General features: G+C 34.3%; 1 protein-coding gene and 1 pseudogene across 2 annotated transcripts in view; both read left to right on the top strand.

Annotated features, from left to right (window-relative positions):
* CHPT1 (choline phosphotransferase 1) overlaps positions 1-19,063 on the top strand; it is a 29,728-nt gene extending 10,665 nt beyond the window's left edge. Inside the window, exons 2-9 of one of the 2 annotated variants that reach the window (XM_043881384.1) lie at positions 1,069-1,216; positions 1,510-1,651; positions 5,243-5,327; positions 8,099-8,230; positions 10,162-10,320; positions 11,001-11,126; positions 13,935-14,045; positions 18,405-19,063. In XM_043881384.1, coding sequence (XP_043737319.1) covers positions 1,069-1,216; positions 1,510-1,651; positions 5,243-5,327; positions 8,099-8,230; positions 10,162-10,320; positions 11,001-11,126; positions 13,935-14,045; positions 18,405-18,470 — 969 coding nt within the window. In that variant the 3' untranslated portion in view covers positions 18,471-19,063. Of the gene's footprint in view, positions 1-1,068; positions 1,217-1,509; positions 1,652-5,242; positions 5,328-8,098; positions 8,231-10,161; positions 10,321-11,000; positions 11,127-13,934; positions 14,046-16,393; positions 16,563-18,404 lie in introns of those variants that run through there. The other variant, XM_043881385.1, reaches the window with a different exon arrangement.
* Positions 19,064-20,098: 1,035 nt separating this feature from the next.
* On the top strand, positions 20,099-20,250 carry LOC122680930 (annotated as a pseudogene).
* The last annotated feature ends 587 nt before the right edge of the window (positions 20,251-20,837 follow it).

Below are 20,837 nucleotides of genomic sequence, written 5' to 3'. Positions count from 1 at the left end.
TTTAATTGGATGCCAAACATTGTGAATTTTACATTCAGGGGTACTAGGTTCGATGGGGTATTCCTTTAAGATGTACTTTGTGTTGGCTGTAGGTATGTTACCTGGAATCAGTCAGATCCTTCTGAGGCTGGATTTTACATCTGTTAAGGCTGTCAGAGAAACCTTTAGTCTAAGGCTAATTTATGCCCACTGCTAAAGCGTTGCACTTCTGAGAACTCTCCCCAGTGCCACAAGTATTACAGGGTCTTTCTGCTGTACCTGGTGGGAATGTGGTTCTTTCCCTGGCCTTCATTGGTAGTTTTTTCTCATGGGGCACAGGTCACTTCTCAGCAAAGACTCAAAGATCCCCTCTGTAGATCTCCACATGTGCCCTTCTGCTTACAGCACTCTGGCCATAGATTCTGTCTGCCTTGACTTTGCTGAGCTCTGTTCCGTTGCTCCTCAGCACAGCAGGGTCACTGGGCTCTGTCCCGGGTCCCCACTCCTGCTCTGCGGGCTGGACACTGCCTGGAGGCACTCAGCTGGAGTCCTCAGAGGGCTCCTGCCACTCATTTCCCTTGTGTCAGGGATCACAGCGCTGCACTGGCTGCGCTGTCTGAACATGGTGGTTTTATTTGATCGTGTTTCTACTTATCCATGGTGGGAGAGTAAATCCAGTCCCTGATATTCCATCATAAATGGAAGCAGGGGTCTGTGGTTTGTCTTTAAGTTCTTTTTTCACAGTGGAGACTTACCGAATAATTTCAAATCCAGTGCCATATATGAATAGTATTATATTAAAGGAGCTGTGGACTAAGAATCAAAATCAGGGTCCCAATCCTCATTCAGTCATTTAACTTTCTGCTTCCCATAGTATATTCTGTGACCTTCTACCCAATCTAGAGCAATTCATTTCTTAGTTTAATTCATATCTGTAGAAAGAGGGTTATGAATGTTTTTTATATCATGCTGAGGTGCTATAAAGCGAGAACATAAGAAAATGTGTTGGTTGGCTTGGGTTGAGCTGTGTTCAAACAGAAGCTGGCTTATTGTCACTCACCAGTCTTCATTGTTAACATTTCATGTTAGGCACCATACTGGACATACCTTTTATGTGCATTAGGACTCTTCATCTACCAGTCACTGGATGCTATTGATGGGAAACAAGCCAGAAGAACAAATTCTTGTTCTCCTTTAGGGGAACTTTTTGACCATGGTTGCGACTCTCTTTCCACAGGTAAGTTAGTGGAGATTTTTTCCTATAGTTGTTTTTTGTTTGTTTGTTTTTTAATGATGGCTTAAAAAATGAAATGAACTGAACTGTTTGGTTTGTTTTGGTTTACATTTGGAAGCAATTTTGCATAGTGTATTTTTTTTTAAATACACTAAAAAAGTATGGTCAGTAATTTATTCTTGCCTAATTTTAATGCCAAGATTATGCACCTTAAAATTCTATATTTCTAAACATTCAGTGGCAATTATATAACTTATTTTAAATACTTAATGGTTTCTAAACCTCATTTCTTTCAGTTTTTATGGCACTTGGAGCTTCAATTGCTGTTCGCTTAGGAACTCATCCTGACTGGTTGTTTTTCTGCTCTTTTATTGGGATGTTCATGTTTTATTGTGCTCACTGGCAGACTTATGTTTCAGGCATGTTGAGATTTGGAAAGTAAGTATGTATTTTAAGTTGTATATTTTAAGATATAATCAAATTCATTTTCACTGTCATACTTCATTTATTCATAATAAAGGGAACAAACTGTCAATCAGGAATTTAAATTACCTTTTAATTTATTGAAGCATCCATAAATGTTATATCTTAGGGTATTAGTCTTTTAGGTGTTTTTCTTGTTATAGTTACATGCTTGATGATAATTTTATTTTTTTCTTCCTCTCCAACTTACTAGCCCAAGTTTACATTGACAGGAGAAAAAGAAAAATAAGGGATGTGAATAAAGTAGAAAAAGGATATAAAGTACCTAAAAAAGAAGCATTTGGCTAAAAGATAAAATAATGAGATATGGAATCTAAAGGTCCTTTATAATCAAATTTTTGTGTGTCCATAAAGGGGACCCCTTGACAGCAGTCCTGAACAACAGTAGTCGTGAGAATCTCAGCTGTGGTGTACAGTTGGTGAGATAATGAAAAAGCATCTTGTAATATTTTCCCCGATGCTTTATCCTTAGACACCAGGAAACAGCGCACAAGACTGGAACTCTGTTCTCTCCCTCTCTTTCTCATCGGCTCCCTCTCTGCCTGACCCTTTAGTAGCCGTCTCCCTCCGGCTCCTTCTCAGCTTTGGCTTCCCCTGTCTTCAGATTCTTTCCTGCAGCACTTTGAAGCAGTAGCTCGGAAAAAAGAAAACAACTTCTGATAGTGATAAATGAAAGGAGAAGCTCAAAACAATGGATCATTTAGCAGAGTGAAAGCCATTGGCAGTTTTTCACGTTGACTTTAAATTACAGAATAGTCACAGCTGTCAGCTGTTGAGCACTTGCGTGGTTCTGGCGGTGTTCTCAGTGCTGTACATGCCTTTTCTCATCTGTTCCTCACATTAACCCAGTTGAGGGTATTACTGCCACTGTCCCAGTGAGGCGGAGAAGTTCTGTAACTTCCTTATACTGCTAAAGAAGTGTGGAACCAGGGCTAAACTCAACTCTCCAGACCCCACACTCTTAACGACTGTTGTTCAGTAGCAGCAGTTATTTAATGACTTAGACTTTACCTCTTTGACTTTTAACTTCATTAAAAATCTTTCTGAAATGAATTATTTTACATTCCTGGCCTAGTTGTATACTTTATACTCATTTACTGTTGACTGAGAGCTTAATGTGTGCCTAGAATTGGACATAGAAAGATGAGTCCCTTGTGGGTGGGATATGGCAGACAGATTGGGGAAGAAGCATTGTAGGCAGGAGGATAAGGAAAGGAGGTACTCAGAACATTAGGGAAGCGGTTGCTGCGTGAGGGACTGGAGGAGATCCTGCACTGCCCAGGGTTTCAACCATGTGAAGTACTTACTCTCTGGCACAGATCCTCCTCTGTATGGTTTCACTCTATCAAAGTAAATGCATCATTGAGCATTGAGTAGGATACACATGGATGGTCCAGCTTAACTCTGTAAGAAGGATCTATATGTGGGACATCAGCCAAGCTTCTGTGAATACTTACAAAGTCAGTATCAACTGTCAATTGGCTAGGATGATGTCCTGAAAAATCTGTCAATAAACAATAATAAATTTCAAAAAAATCAGTCATTTATATAGTTTATCCTTAAAAGAGGAAGAGTGTCGCTTTCTGTGGTATGAATGATGCATATGTGAAACCAAGCTTCCTAGCTCAATCCCTGTACATGTCCTTTAGTTCACTGAAAGTTTGTCCTGTAATTTCTGTCAGCTTTCCTAGTTGCTTCTGGTCACTAGTCGTACCCTGGAAAAATTATGGATTAACTTAATGGAATTCTGCACTGTTACTTGAAAAAGAGTATAAAATTCTGATAATAAATCATAGGTGTAGGGGAAAGAATGTTGGCTCTGATGTCATTTTTCTATAGCAGTTTCCAGCTGTTTTCAATACAAGTGTGGAAAAATCACTTCACTTTCTCTTTCCCAAAAAACAGGTATAATATATATATAGCTCATAAGACTCATAATAGATGCTCAGTAAATGTCAGTACTTTTCCTCTTTTTTTCTTCACAAAATACCATACATTATATTACTTAGTTTACCTTTTTCAACTAACTTGACTGTTTCCCCATGCAGTCTGGAGGCCTTGATTTGCCTATCACTAATCTTACAAATACTGCATGTCATTACATTTTCCTTTTATTTGTGCATTAATGTTCCAGTCACCTTTTCCCTCTAAATGCCCTCAAAATAACTCAGCTGAGAAGTCTTTTCTTCCATATCTGGATCTATTTTATCATCTAATCCCTACATTTCTTGTATTTGCAGCACAGTAAGTATTCCTCTAGCACAGCATCTAAGAGGAGATGCAAAGGAGGTAGACACATAAAATCTGAAGCTCAGAAAAAAATATATGGATTTGGAGAAATGGATTTAGAGGTCATTGGCATATAGATGATAGTCTTAAGTATAGACGTAATATTCAGAGAATCTAAAAAGAGAAAAGAGGAATTCTGGAAACAGTAGCATTTAAGATGTGGAGGAAGGAGCCTGGGAAGATCTTCTAGAAAGGCAGGAGAATCACGAGAGAACAGCAAAGCTTTTCAAGAAAGAGGGTGTGATGAGCGGTTTAACTACTGAGGAGTTACATGAGATAGTAGCCAAAATGAATCCCTTACGTTCAACAAATTGAAAGTCCCTGTTTACCTTAAACAATTTTAATAGAATGGGGCCAAAAACTGGACTATAGTGGATTATGCAGCAATATGAAGAGAGGAGGAAATTATAGCTGTAGACTACTTGCTGGCCTGTTTATGGAGCAAAAGAGAGAGGAATTGGTAGCTTCAGAGAATGCAGAGTAGAGACTGATGTTGCTTGGTTTAGTGGGTTTTTAAAAGAAGTTTAAGTATGTTTAGGGCTTCCCTGTTGGCTCAGACAGTAAAGAATTGCCTGCAGTGCAGGAGACCTGGGTTCAATCCCTGGGTCGGGAGGATCCCCTGGAGACAGGAATGGGTACCCACTCCAGTATTCTTGCCTGGAGAATTCCATGGCCAGAAGAGCCTGGCAGGCTACAGTTCATAGGGTCGCAAGAGTCAGACACAACTGAGTGGCTAACACTTTGACGAGTATGTTTATATACAGGGGAAATGTCTGTGGAAACCAAAAATTATAAGGACTATTAGTAACATGATGATGAGAACTATTGGAATTTTCCCTACTTTTTAATGAAATTGACTTGAGAGTGTTTATGAATTTGCCTTAAATCATCTGGTTGTTTTTATGTTACTATTAATTTTTCCTGATTATAAGAGTAATACATGATTGTTATTAAAAATTCAAACTTTGTAGAAGTATATAAAGTAGAAGATAAAAGCCTTCTGTAACCTCAGCGGTAACCGTTACTAGCAATTGTATATATGCTATACAAGTTTTTTACCTCTATGTGAGCACATTGTTGTTCCTGTAGGCTTTTTCACTTAACAGTGTAGTTAACTGATAATTCAGTGATGGAACTAAAGGTGAAAATAAACTAAGCCTGTGGAGACTTTTACATCTTTGATTTCAATATATGGTCAATGAACCTTCATATTCCGGAATTTGATTTACAAACCTCTCTTCTTTATCTTTCCTCTAGAGTGGATGTAACTGAAATTCAGATAGCTTTAGTGATCATCTTTGTGTTGTCTACATTTGGAGGAGCAACAATGTGGGACTATCCGGTAAATCTAAGTGTTTAAATTTATATTTAAGTACTTTTTAAACATTTGGGGAAAATATTGTATTGTTAATTTTCTTCAGATATCCTTAGAGCTATATTTAATACTCATTCCATTTCTTAACCTTTTTTCTTCATTTTATAATTTTACTATTCTATATACCTTATTACAGCATGACTATACTACCCTATTCATGAATATACTACCACATAAAAGAAAACGACTCCATTTCCCAAATACACAATTAGACTTGCTAGTTAAACTACCTTTTCAGGCCAAAATTTATTTCATAAAATAAATTTATAAAAAGTAAATTCAGTCAAACACTTTATGTTTGAAACTTGCCCCTCAACATTAGGAAAGTTGCTAATTTGTATTTTTTATAATTTACTATGCGTGAAGTTTCTCATGTTGAATGTTTTTTATTTTCTGCTTGGTTGAAGACCTCAGTATTTAGATAAAAGTTGACTCTCAAGGAGGCCACTGTTACAAATTCGTGCTTTCCACAGGAAGGAAATTTATGAAGAAACAAATTATTTTCTCACTACAACCTAAGTTTACACTATTGGCTGACTCAAAACTTCATGCCCATAGAGTTAAGAAGAATAATAAGGGTAATATCAGCTGTCAACAACTAGTGCTTATTCAACACTTACTATGTTCTTAAATATTTTACTGTCACTCTTTTCATCTGACCCCCAGAACAATTCTATGAAGTAGATACTGTCATTATTCTGATTTATTAATAAGTCTTAAAATGATTAAGTAATTTGTACAAGGACATGTGGCTAGTAAGTACTGGAGCTAGAAATTAAGCAGACTAATTCCAGACTCTGTTTTTAATCACAAAGCAATATACCCCTGGTAATACAAATAGTAAGAAATACAAAGCTAAACATACTCTTACTGTAGGATCTAGGGACTATGCTCTTTAGTATTTACCCAAATACATTAAAAATTATGTCTATGCAGGGAATTCCCTGGTGGTCCAGTGGTTAGGATTCAGTACTTTCACTGCTGTGGGCCAGGGCTCAATCCTGGGCAGGGAACTAAGATCCCACAAGCCACATGGCATAGCCAGAAAAAAATTATATCTATATAAAAACCTGATTATGGATATTTATTGCAGCTTTATTCATAATTACCAGAACTTGGAAGCAAGTCTTTCACTGGATAAATGGATTAACTATGGTGCATCTAGGCAATGGAATATTATTCAGTGCTAAAAAGAAAGAGCTATCAAACCATGAAGATTCATGGAGGAAACCTAAATGCATATTATTTAGTGAAAGAATCTAGTCTGAAAAGGCTCCATGTTGTATGACCCCAATTATATGATACTTTAGAAAAGGCAAAATGATGGAAACACTGAAAAGATCTGCTATTGCCAGAGGTTATGGGGTTAAGGAAGGATGAGTGAAAAAAGGAGTTTAAGGGACGTGAACCCTTTCTGTGTGATACTATGACGGTGGATACCTGTCCACCTGTCCTTATACATTTGTCATTTATACATTATGCATTATCACATATTATGCGACACCAAGAGCAAACCGTAATATAAACTAGGGTGATTATAAGTGATCAGTTCATGGATTGTAACACATGGATTGTATCGCCCTGGTGGAGGATGCTGATGCTAGGGAAGCATGTGTGAGGGCAGGGAGTAATGGGAACTCTGTGTACTTCCCGTACAGTTGCTGTGAACCTAAAATTGCTGTAAAAATTATATCTATTTTTTAAAACTGTAAGAAATTTCTCTGTGGCATTTAGTTTCAGAATTGCCAATTGTAATTCATATTACTAGGCTCAGAAGTAGACTCTGAGCATATTTTTAAATAGTGGAACATTCTCTGTGATGTTCACATTCCTTCTTATCATGTAAGGATAAATAATAGAATCAAGGATGTGCTACATAGGCCTCTAAAATACGTAGATGTGTCTTTCACGGTAGCGGCTCTGCCAGTACCCATCAGAAGGTAAATGTGGGCTTAGAGGCAGTTAGGCAACTCCGGTCATTATCAGATGTGGTTGTTTTAGTTTGGAATTCTGATTTAGTTATTCTGTGGAAGAATTTAATCTTAAAATCATTTCATTCAATATTTTGGCAATACCATAGGAAGAAAGCATACCTATTTATTCTCATCAATAAGAATACTTGTTTTAGATATAGATTTTCTAAATTGAATTGTTAACCTGTAGTTTTCACAAATTTTGGTACAGTATTTCAAAGTATATTTTCAAAACACAATAGCCTATAGCTTTTGGCAATTCATTGTTACTGTTTTTTAAATCCTTTGCTGCCTTTGGAAGTTTTCTTGAACAGCAATTGACCAACAGGTAAATATATATTGCTACAGAGATTTAATCCTGGATGTTAACTACACAGAATTTTTGCATGCACACACATTGTGATATTTGTCACATTCGTGATACAGGTCACAGGTCACAGTGATGCTGAGGTGCTGCCTTTTAGAGGTACCAGAGTCAAGTGAATATCCTATTTCATGTTTCCTTTAAGTCAGATGAAGGCTTGTGAGATGAAATACTTCATCACAGTTATTTAAGAAGACTTAGCTAAATTTGGTGCATTCATTTAAGAGATAAAACCATTAGAAGAAAAATTAACACTTCAGGTTACATTCCAGAGGTTAAGGTTTGATTATAAGAAAATGGGTAGCTTATTATATAGGGTCCTATTGTAATGTTTCTTTACTGTTTAATAGGAAAATAAATTTTGTTTTCTTAATGAAGTGTTTCTTTCCTCTACCCTAAAGATACCCATCCTAGAAATAAAATTGAAGATCTTACCAGTTCTTGGAGTAGTAGGTGGAGCAATATTTTCCTGTTCAAATTATTTCCATGTTATCCTCCATGGTGGTGTTGGCAAGAATGGATCCACTATAGCAGTAAGACATTAATTTCATCATCATTCAGTATTAATTTTATGATAAATTTTCTTAACACCCAGCTATAGAGATACTAAAAATATGATGAATTTTAAAAATAGGGAAGGAAACTAAATATCTTAAAAGAATCCTTTTTAGGCATATAATACAAAAAGGCATTTTTGAAAATTTAGACTGATTTTACAGCATTTTTCCTCTTTCTATACAGCCTTTCTTCGAGTAGGCTTTGGTGACATTCCGTGTGATCATCTGCTGTTTCATTATTGATATAATTAAAAGGTGCCATTTGTTTTCTTCCTTGTTGTGCCTGGCACTGATATAGGAGAGGAGGAGGAAGGAATGAGTTCCTGATTGAATGTCAGGAAAGCAGTCCAAAGTCATGGTTTCACATATGGGCCAATTTATTACACATGAAGTAAATTTTATTGAAATTTCATCACTGAAATATATTTTTAAAACTACCCTAATATTTTAAAAGGTAAAAACTTCAGCCTCAGTTCTTGAGTGGGTACACCTTGTATTTGTTGTGTTATTTACACTTTGCTCATCTATAATTCTTCTGTATTCATATTTGTTTTTAAAAACTCCTTCAATACTTTTGCACAGAAAAGAGGCAGAAAGAATTCTGCTCAGTTTTTGAACAAATATAATATCTATGTTTTTTAAAAAACATGTCATCTTCAAGGTAGTTGAACATTATGAACTTATTCCAGTGACGCCATCTTCTATCAAAATATTGCTGGAATGCCTTTAAGCTATAGTTCACTCTCTTTAATTTGCTGTAGTTCATAATTTCTGTCCTGTAAGGGTGGGTTTGACTTTGAGAAAAATCAAAGTCATTTGAAGCCAGACCTAATAAATAAGAGGAGTAAAACCCTGAAATATAGCATTTTTACTTAAAAAAAAACAAAACAAAACTCATTCTTTTAAATGACATATACTGGCTCTTAAAACAATTTGAAAGGAACCCACATAATTCATATATTATCGATCTTTATGAGCTACAGCTACTGAAGCCCACGCTCTAGAGCCCATGTTGTGCAACAGGAGGAGCCACCACGAGAAGCCTGTACCCCACAGCTGGAGAGGAGCCCCCCTCCCCGCAACTGGAGAAGAGCCCACACAGCAGCAAAGAGCCCAGCATAGCCAAAATAAATAATTTTAAAGCAGCATTTTAGTAGCATAAATATTTATAACATTACTGTATAGTGTTTTATTGACATGACTTTAAAATGTTCATAATATTAGTGTAAGTTCTAACATTACATATAAACTTAATAGACAAGAATAAGGCAGTTTTAATAGATACATTTAAATTGATGGTTATGTATTTAGTAAGCCTTAATATCAAATTTATTACAGTATCTTGTTCAGAATAAGCAATCCTGACAGAATCCCGATTCATATAGATAAAAATATAATGGGTTCAGTCATACAGTGCTACATAAGAGGGCACTTGCGGTCTCAATGTAAAAGGCAGGGCAGGGTGGGATGTTGGTATAGAGACTAGAATTAAATTCCTCCTAATCAATGATTAAGATATTGTGTAAAAGTGGCAGGTTAAGCTTTATTTCAATATCTCACAGAAATATGTTAACTTGGCAACTGGACTGTTGATGGCCTTTAACATGGTAAAATTTAGTACAAGATAAATGATGTCATTTTTTAGTGATTATTAGCTCAAAATGTATATTCATATAAAATTGGAATGAAACATCTGTAGCACTGTATTACCTCTTTGTAACCCTTGGTAGGGTTCTGTAGAAGTTTGAAAAACACAGCTAAGGTCTGTATACTCCTTTAGGCCATATACTATCAATACTCTTCTCTAGGTCTCTAGTTCCTAACACAAAGTAGATGCTCAGAAAATATTTGCATTGTAATAAATGCATTGTTAAAATGTGGTGCTGATTTTCTGCTTTATCCCTTAGGGTACCAGTGTCTTATCACCTGGACTCCACATAGGAATAATTATTATACTGGCAATAATGATTTATAAAAAGTCAGCAACTAATTTGTTTGAAAAGCATCCTTGTCTTTATACCCTAATGTTTGGATGTGTCTTTGCTAAAGTCTCACAGAAATTGGTGGTAAGAAATTCTTTTAATTTATGATTCATAGTATAAATAATGTATTTGTTCCTCAAACACAAAACTGGAAACTTTCATATAATGGGTAGGTTTTTTGTGGTGTTATCACAATAAATAGTTAGCTATTTGTGCTCCAAGTAATACTGTAAATGAATGTTTTATTCAGAGAGACAAGTCTCCTTAGTGTAAGTTCTCTTAATTATTTGTTTTAACAACGACTATCAGTTATAACCTTCTGATATCAAGGAATTTAAATTGGAAACTTTAACAAGCTACCTAGTCCTGAATTTGAGAGATTTTCAATTCAGTATTCTCATATCAAATGTGAGATTAAATGGTCTCTTTGGTGGTGGTGGTGGTGGTTTAGTTGCTAGGTTGTGTCCAACTCTTGTTGATACCGTGGACTGTAGCCTGCCAGGCTCCCCTCTGTCTATGAAATTTCCCAGGCAAGAATACTGGAGTGGGTAGCCATTCCCTTCTCCAAGGGATCTTTCAGACCCAGGAATCAAACCCAGGTCTCCTGCATTGCAGGCAGATTCTTTACTGACTGAGCTATGAGGGAAGCCCAAATGGCCCTTTTATCCTTATCTTAACAGTAAATTAAAGATTTAGTTATTTCTATCCTGAAAATAAAACATTTAAAATTTAATAGTGAAATTATTTTGTTTACTTTTTTATAGATAGCTCACATGACCAAAAGTGAACTGTATCTTCAAGACACTGTCTTTATTGGCCCAGGTCTTTTATTTTTAGACCAGTACTTTAATAATTTTGTAGACGAATATATTGTTCTCTGGATAGCAATGGTAAGTACCGTTTTGCTAAGATTTCTTATTTATTTTTAACAAATGTCAGATAATACTATGCTTAAGAGTCATTTCAGTGAGGTATTAGGTAGCCTTAACTTTCTAATCTATTAAGCATTTCTGAACATTTAAAATTATTTCTTTAAAGTTCATTTTATATTGTGTTTGAATGTGGCCCACATATATATGGAGATACCGCTCCAACAATGTAAATCCTTAAAAATAAAACTGTGTGCCTTAAAAAAAAATAGTACCAGAAAACAGTACAAGTGGCCTGAGGTGACCTCTAAAAATGGTATGCTATTCACTCAACCCAGAAAACCCCACAATATCATGCAGATCAAGAGGTTAAAATCTTCGTGTTCACTTTAAGAACACTCGTGAAACTGCCCAGGCCATAAAGGGTATGCATATCCAAAAAGCCACCAAGTATCTGACGGATGTCACTTTAAAGAAGCAGCGTGGGCCATTCTGTCCTTACAACGGTGGAGTTGGTAGGTGTGTACGGCCCCAGTGGGGCTTGATGCAGGGTCAGTGGCCCAAAAAGAGGGCTGAATTTTTACTGCACTTGCTCAAAAATGCAGAGTAATAATGCTGAACTTAAGGGCTTAGACGTAGATTCTCTGGTCATTGAGCACATCCAGGTGAACAAAGTCCCCAAGATGCGGTGCAGGACTTATAAGAGCTCACAGTTGGATCAATCCCTACATGAGCTCTCCCTGCCACATCAAGATGATTCTTACTGAAAAAGAACAGATTGTTCCTAGACCAGAAAAGGAGGCTGCACAGGAGAAAAAGATATCCCAGAAGAAACTGAAAAAACAAAAACTTATGGCCTGGGAATAACTGCCACAAAAAATAAATGCAAATAAAAGTAAAAAAAAAAAAAAAAAGAAACCAGTACAAAAATGTCAAAAATCACTTCAATCTCTAGCAAAGGGTTACAAACATGAATTAGTGTCTTATTTAATCCAGGTTATTAGAATTACTCTGAACTTACAGCAGATAACAGGTAAATTAAATGGAATTGGTGTTAGCAGAGGGCACTACTGCATCAAGAAATGTCAGCTAATACTGAGGAGACAGAACAGACAGTACAACTAAGTACAGGATTCCAGGACCATTTGTGCTAGAAGCAAGCTACCATATATATGTTTATGGCCCTTGAGAATAGTGCAAAATTTATATTAAAAATGATGACTCTTATCAAGCAAATTCAATTATCATAGCTTGCATCCTGCTTAAAAAGTGATATAGATAATATATAATTTCTATTCAAAAATTACAAAATATAAAATTATGGTGCATGAGAAAGAAGCTTTAGCCATCTAAGGAAAAGAAAATCATTGTTTCTAACATTTTAATCACAAGTAAATAAAGGAGGCAATATTAACTTTTAAAAAAAATTTTACTGAGACATTAACAGCTAGGCTTCAATTAGTGCTGTTTCTGGACAATTTTGCCTCATTTTTCCCTACCTCCGGACCTCACTAGACTTCATGAAATTCTTAGAGATATACAAAAATTAATATTAAAGTGAGCTAGAAGAAACATTGAACCTTTTGATAATTTGAATGATCTCACACTATTTACTAGAGATAGGTGTTTTTTAAAACCTATCTGTTCTGTGCATGGACCAATGGGGTACATGTGATCATTCTTTATTCTAGGTTTTATAGTAGTATACTTTTTTGGAGTAAATTAATAATATCTATTCAGAAGTCTTCCTTTCTTAAAATGGTGGTGAGATATAAATCTTAATCCTTGAAAGGTTCTCAGGCAGTATTCTAAAAAATGTTTGAAAGTCAGAATGATCTCTTTTAAATTACTATCCACTATAAATATTATTGCTACAAAACAATCTAAATTTAAGAAATAGGGGCTGGTTTTTCAAAGTATCTGAAAATTCAATGTAGGGTTTCTTTCGGTGAACTTAAATGTATTACCAAATAGAATGAGTGTAATTAAAATATCAGGTGTTAAAAATTCAAGCACCTAACTTGTAATGAGTGAGTTGGCCTAGTTTTACATCAGTGGTGGAGATTATGGTAAGGAAGTTAAATTCAGTTTTTCTTTAAAACACTTTGCTAACCACAATTAAGAATAAGCAAACAAAAAAACACCGAGTGGACCAAAACCAACATATTGTGCCCTTTGGCATCCTCAGAGAAAAGGTTCTTGCTTCAGAGAGAGAAAAGCCAGATGGAGTTTTTCAAGTAAATAAGATTTTTCTATTATCAGTGAGAATTTTCTACCAACAGAGAGCCATGAGGCTCCTTTCTGTGAAAAAGCATTTGCCCCCAGTCTCTGGGAAAGTTCTTAAACAGTGTGCCTTCCTCCTTAATTTTGTAAGGAACACAATTTTGTATGCCTTCCTTCAACTATGGTGTCTCTTCCAGGCCTTTACTTTCTTACAGCTACTTTCACAGGAATAAGGAATAAAAGTATATGATGGAGTGATTTCAATTCTAATGACTGACAGCCCCTTCTAGTAGAAATTGGTGGCTTTGTTGCACAGCAGAAAACTGAAAGAATGTGGAGTCAGAAGACTTGAGTTCTGTTGTTTTTCAGCTTTTGTAATTAGTCTAGACCTTTTAGCACTCTGAGCTGTTTCTGAATCTGTGAAATACCCTGTATATCTCAGAGGACTACAGTGAGGCCCAAATACAAATTATAAAATGTAGTATTTTTGATGAAGAATTTTTGGCTAAGGTTTGAGATTAGGGGGTGGAGGACAGAAAAAAATAGCTGCTTCTTCAGAAAAGATAGACCATAATCCATTTTATATTTTCTTTTTTGCTTCTAAAGGTCATTTCTTCACTCGATATGATGAGGTACTTTAGTGCTTTGTGCCTGCAAATTTCAAGACACCTTCATCTAAGTATCTTCAAGACTTCATGTCATCAAGCACCTGAACAGGTTCACAAGCATATTGACTAATATCCCAAGGAAAAGAGGAGAAGCAGTTAGGGGAACCTATGAATAAAGGAAATCCCCCTTTGCAGGAGGCTAGTATATTATCAAATAAGGTTATATTTTAATATAAACATTAAGTCCTATAGATCCATTGTGTCTGTCTTAGTTGCAAAGCCCTATGAACATTTTTTATCAAGGTATTATCAGAGTAATATAACCTATAAATTAATTCTAAACACAACCAAAGAAAGAAATTTCAATTTTCTAAGAAAGTGAACCACTACAGTTCTAAAGAGCAGTCTCTTTGTCTCAGAAATCCTCATCAGACAGTTGGGGTTTTCTCTGCCAAAGGATTACATAAAAATTCAGGACAAAGGATTTTAGCCATCTTGAGGGAGATGCTTACTTTGATTGCTAAAAATTGATAAATGAGTTCATAATATTGTATAAGTGCATAGGCTTATAATGTAATTATTGAGTCAAATGTTATAAGCATCTTTACAGTGACAGCCAGTTATTCCTTGATATTCTAAGTTTCACTGTCACAAAAAAGTGGATATTAAACATTTCCATTTGTGAAAAATAAAAACAGTAGCCTAAGCACAACTGACATATAAGAAAACCAGTAATCTATGAAACCATGACAAAAGTATCTTTCCTTTAGAATATCAGCTAAAGCTACTTCAAGTACACTTTCACTCACTTGAGATAAAATGGGGATAAAATAAGTATCTTTTATTCAGTCACTAAGTACATTATATATTGATTCTTATCTTTCCACTCTCAAAGTGTTTCTATTGCTCATTATGAATAATAGAACTGTCAAACGGTTCTTTGGTGACCCAGATCCTCAATTCTCATCTTACCTGTTTGTAATTTTTATCTAACAGTTCTGTAGACCATAAGCCATATGTTGGAAACATTTCTTTAAAAAAGAAATAATGAATATGTACTATATTTTAAGCAAGAAAAAGGCATATTGTAAAAAGAGTGAAAGTTGATATTCCTTGAAAGGAAATATGTTACTAAGTACAATGAAAATACTCTGGAATACTTATTTTGCTTCTAAGACAACTGGTAAATTCACTAAGAACAGCTTGATTTGAATAGTACTTAAAATTTATATTCCAACATGTACTTTGGCTTAAAAGGGAAATCCTTTACAAAATGCAAAAATTTAGGAAGTAAACTGTCCCTAATGTCAGATATTTGTTAATTATGGAGGATTAATTTTTCCCAATATAATTGATCACAGAAGAAGAGAATCAGTATGTGTTTGTTTTTTAAAATTTGGAAAACCTAAAATAAAGGTGGATTATGAGACAAAAATTAGAATTTAAAATATGAAAAAACAAGACAAAGTCACTCTTCTCTACTTCTGTTGGGCATATTTTTTTGTTTTGAATGACTCAGGCAAAGTATTTTCAGCAAAAAATCGTAAGTTTAACCCAAATATTTCAAATTTGTTTTTGCTGAAACAATATTTATTAAGTGTTCAATATGTTTTTCTCTGTTTAAAAAGTGCACATTTAAAAATACCAGGTGTAAGAATTAACTGTTAGTTTGGAAATGAATGTAAAAACTTCCATATATTTACTGAATATTGAAACTGGAAAACAAAATATTCTATGTAATTTACAGTTAAAGACAGATGTGAAGTACTTAAACCATAAGTAATTAGGTATGTTAATGAAATGCTCTTAATCCTTACTAAGGGCATGTGTCATTTAATTATGGACTGAGCCCAGTTAAATGGCATTTTGATGTCATTGTAGAAGTGACATTCACAAATCCATGCCTTAAAACAGTCTTTATATATCTTGTTTGGTTTTTTTTAATGGATTTTAGCGGTTTAATTTATCCCAGAAGGGAAACTTAAGTTGTTTTTAATAAGTTTTATAAGTCAATAGAATGTATTTTTTGAAAGCTTATTTCATTAGAATTGGCAGTGTAACTTCATGAATATGCATGAAAGAATGTACGTATAATAGGTTTTGTTTTTTTCCTTAAATAGGAACATTAACCATCTATACTTGTGTTTTCTTCCTTTTGGAAGTGATACAAATACACTGAAGCCAAAACTTGCAATTAAATCATTTTTATTGCTAAAAGTTAAATGACAAATGTCAGAAAAATTCACTACTGCTATTATCACTAGTACTATTAAAGAGCTGAAGCACAGTGGTACATATACTTTAGGGATTGCTGCTCCTCACATAAGCTCATATTTGGAGGTGAACAAAAAGAATGGTCTTGTACTTAAGCTAATGATTAATAAGATATAATATTTTAAACTAGAATCTTAAATCACTCTAACGACTTATTAGCTAATGTTATATCATATTACTTAGGTTCAAGTTCTTCCTTCAAAGAGTCATCAGAATAACATGGATTGAAGAGACTTTCGGACACTTGCCATCTCTTGCTGCTGCTGTTACATGAAAGGAGATATTAAACACTGGTTTAATTTTTAGATAAGTGTTAATACATATTTCAGCAAATAAAATATTTCAATGCTTACATTAATTCTTTTTCAGTTCTGAACAACTTACAGTTTCCATCATAATTTTTTTTTGCAACAAAGCCATTTCTTTTTTAAGTTCATTTTGTGCACCAGTAAGTAGATTTTCATGATTCTTCTCCAAGTCCTCCATACTCTAAAACACAAAAAGCTAGGTCAATTACAAACCACCACTTTTCATCTCAGTTTGAAAACTTATGCAGTTAATTTTCAAAAGTAGGAACTTTTTAATATTCAACAATGCACATTATTTATCTCAAATAAAAATATTCTAATACATGAAAACCAAAATATCCACTACAGGAATAGAAAACATCATCATAAATCAAATATTATTAAAGGAGTTACAACAATAGTGTACCTTCTCACTGGAAGAAACAAACAAAACATAACAAAATTTTATAAAAGGAATAGAAGCACAACTTGCTGTAGCTATGTAGTAGAAAATGGGGGTTAATTCCAATTTAGTTGCCAAAAGAATAAGATTGAAAAGGTAAGGGAAAAGGAGTTAAAAGTCTTCTAGGGCAAGCGCATAAACAACAGCATGAAAGTGCAGAGTTCAGAGAAAGCAATTATGTGGAAGGGTGGAAGTAAATGATGAATGTAGTAACTGAAGCATAAAAAAAGGATCATATTATTGGGCGGTGGGGGTAAATCTTGAATACCTAAGAATTCATAATGAGAATCTACTGCAAGTTTTTCAGGAGGGAAAAGATAATGTTTTCGGAAGATAGTATGGCAGACCCATGAAGGATGGGTTGGTAAACAGACAAATCAGTTAAGAGTTTCTATAGTATAAGCAAAGAATAACAAGATTCTGAACGACGGCAGTTAGCAGTGCTGAAGAATAAGGGAAATGGAGGTGTCAAATATAGTACTAAAGTTCCTACACCAAGTGATAATGGCCAGTGATAGCATTTAGCACTTAAATAAAATATAATGAATTCAGAATGGAAAATAGTTAAGAATTTAAAATGTGTAAGCAAAATGTTTTCCCCTTAAACTAAGAAAAAAATTATATTCTACTTCCACATATAAACTATATTTTGTAAGAATGTGTTATGTTACCAAATACAACAGACCTTTATGAACTGCTCACATAATTGTCTAATTGTTTTCAGTCTCTGGCTCTGAACAATTCTAGACTGCTGGAAAACCTTTTGTTGCTGTCGAAACAGATTCTACAAATGTAAAAGAAAAAATTATGTAATAACCATTTGGGTAAAATTTAGGAAAAAATAATTCTATGTTAAAAGGAATAGTTTTTAAATCAGTATTTTTAAGATTTTATCTTAATATTTACTATGAGTTTAGATAATGTGTTCACCACTTACATACAATAATAATCCAGCTAGTCACTGAATAGGAAATCTCAACAGTGCTCAAAACATGTCTTAATTCTTCTTGCTTTCTATGTCAACACAGATGATCCTTCCAATATTGCTGATCTTTCAGTTTCTTGGCCTGTTTTCAACCAATGGTTTTTGCCTTTCACCCTACTTTATCTATTACTTACATAATCATAACCTAGATTTTGTCATTACCAGTAACTATAACCTCTACATTAGTATTAATAATAGCAAACTTCATATTAACAAAGTGTTAGGTAGGACGCAAACACCAACAGCTTTTATATATGGTATGTGCCTGTACTTGTGGTTTACCATTCACCAGAACCAAACTCATAGCCAGCAATAGGTAAAGGAACCTGGCTGAGTTCCATGGGTGTACTGCAAGGCCAGGCTCTCCACTTCTGCTTGAAACTTGGCTATAATAGATTAATTATAAAACTACAAAGCTAAACATAATACTAACAGCAAGTTTTTCTTCTTGTTCCTCAGCTTTCTGCATATCCATATCCCACTGCTGGAACAAAGTCAGAAACTGCTGAGAATATTCTTGGTTAAGCTTCTGCCTGTAAAACATATTATTATATTTCATATCAACGTGGAGCAACTATCAAAACAAAATTGATTTGATGTAATTATGCTATAGTAAAAGAGAAAGTGTCAAATTTCCAGATGTGAAATCAAGAAGTAAAAGTATGACTCATGCTGATTCCAGAAATATTTATTTTCCTAACCAACCAACAGAAAAACCCTCAAAATCCTCTCATGCACTTTAATTCTTGAAAACTAGTGGAGTTTTATTATACATACACATTTTCCAGAAAAGTCCATTTTATCTCCAAGCAATTTACTTTTTCATTTTCTCCTACTGAATATAGGTCATGATATGATAGATTTACCGAAGTTACTACAGAAAATTTTCAAATAGAAATATTTCACTTAATTTTTCCCCATTTTGGTACAGTGATTTTGTACAAAAGAACAGTTAATTCAGCTAAAATATACAAATTGTTTATAATATGTAAGGTTGATCATTTTATACATTGTTAAATAGTTAACTGTTATAAGACCAATGGTTTATAGGACACTGACTTTTTATTAAACTAGTGTACTTTTAAAATGAAAATAAATTCCTTTTATTGTTTAAAAAAGCCTCAATCATTATTTAAAGGGCTTCCTTATAGCTCAGTTGGTAAAGAATCGGGAAGATCCCCTGGAGAAGAGAATGGCAACTCACTCCAGTATCCTTGCCTGGACAATCCCATGTTCAGCTAACGTATTTTTAAAATGAAAATAAATTCCTTTTATTGTTTAAAAAAAGCCTCAATCATTATTTAAAAGGGGAAAGAGGTCATCTTTATTGATTTCTAGGAAATGTATCTCAAGTCTGTGAAGGAATAAAGTTATAGGACTAAAAGACTTAGAGGAAAATCAAATCAAATATAATTTTTACTAGAGAGCCCAATAAATTGAAGACGATAATACTTCTCATAATTTGTACCCATGAGTAGTAAGGAATGCTACAAATGTTGTGGCAGTGAAAAAAACCAACTTTACCTTTGCTCTTGTTGGGTTTTCCAAACATTTTCAAGTTTCTGGTTACTGGTTTTGAGAGAAGCCTTGGTATACATTTCTAGTCTCTTTCTCTTAGCAAGAAGAGACTTGTTAATATCAGCTATAATGAAAATAGATACTCATTAAATTTAATGTGAAAGTAAGTTATTTATTCCCACATATTCAAATAAATATGGATAAAGTTGGTTCAAGAATTTTGAAGATATTTTAAAAATACACATACTATCAAAAAGCATGATTAGTTGCTTGCTTTTTTTTCTGAGAAAAATTTTAGTTATTGGTATCTCAATTCTTATTTTCTTAACTAGAGATAATTTTAATTTAGAGATGATTAAAAAGAGCTAATAATTGAAAAAAAAAAAAGGTCTCAAGGACAGACTTTAATTTTTTCATAAGAAGACACTAATAAAGACTAAATTTAGAACTCATTATATAAAACACGAAACTTTTAAAAAAGCCTAAAAAGAATAAAAACAGTTAAAATGTTTTTAAAAACACAGTGATACTATTAAATATATTTTTTACTAAGAGAGACAAAGCATAGGAAAATCTTAATTTAAGTAGGTATCTAAATAAATTCATTCAGGAACTCTTTTAAATATGTCCATGGAAGCTTTGTGCAGTGGCAGTATTGTAGCCAATGAGGTTTATCCGAGGCGCGATTATTGCTAATTGAAAACTAAATATGTCCATGGAGCTTTTTACAGGCCATTTTTTACCAATAAGTACTGCATTTCATAAAATTTTTAATACTTCTAATAATTCTTTGCTAGGCACATGCATATGGATCTACTGTCAATAGTCATTTTCAGCAACCATGATGAGGTTACCTATTCCAAGTGAAAATGAAACTGAAAGTCACTCAGTCGTGTCTGACTCTTTGCGACCCTGTGGATTATACAGTCCATGGAATCATGGAATTCTGTAGGCCAGAATGCTGGAGTGGGTAGCCTTTCCCTTCTCCAGGGGATCTTCCCAACCCAAGGATCGAACCCAGGTCTCCTGCATGACAGGTGAATTCTTTACTAGCTGAGCCACAAGGGATTTCCAATATCCATCTCCAATAATACATTTATAAGGTCAAGTATTTTGCTACAACCAAATAGGGCAAAGCTTTCAAAAAATATTTGATTATATGAATATAGAGAAGAGCCAAATATTTACTTTTTTCAGAATACTATCCCCAATACAGTTAACACAACTAACATTTGACATACAGTTTAATGATCTATCTGATTATACATCTCTTTGGAGAAGGAAATGGCAAACCACTCCAGTATCCTTGCCTAGAAAATCCCATGGACAGAGGAGCCTGGCGGGCTACAGTCCATGGGGTCACAAAGAATTGGG

Source organism: Cervus elaphus, chromosome 22, assembly GCF_910594005.1.
Source record: "Cervus elaphus chromosome 22, mCerEla1.1, whole genome shotgun sequence".
Classification (NCBI taxonomy): Eukaryota; Metazoa; Chordata; class Mammalia; order Artiodactyla; family Cervidae; genus Cervus; species Cervus elaphus.
Note: the sequence above shows the minus strand (reverse complement) of the source record. Positions and strands in the feature narration are given on the sequence as shown.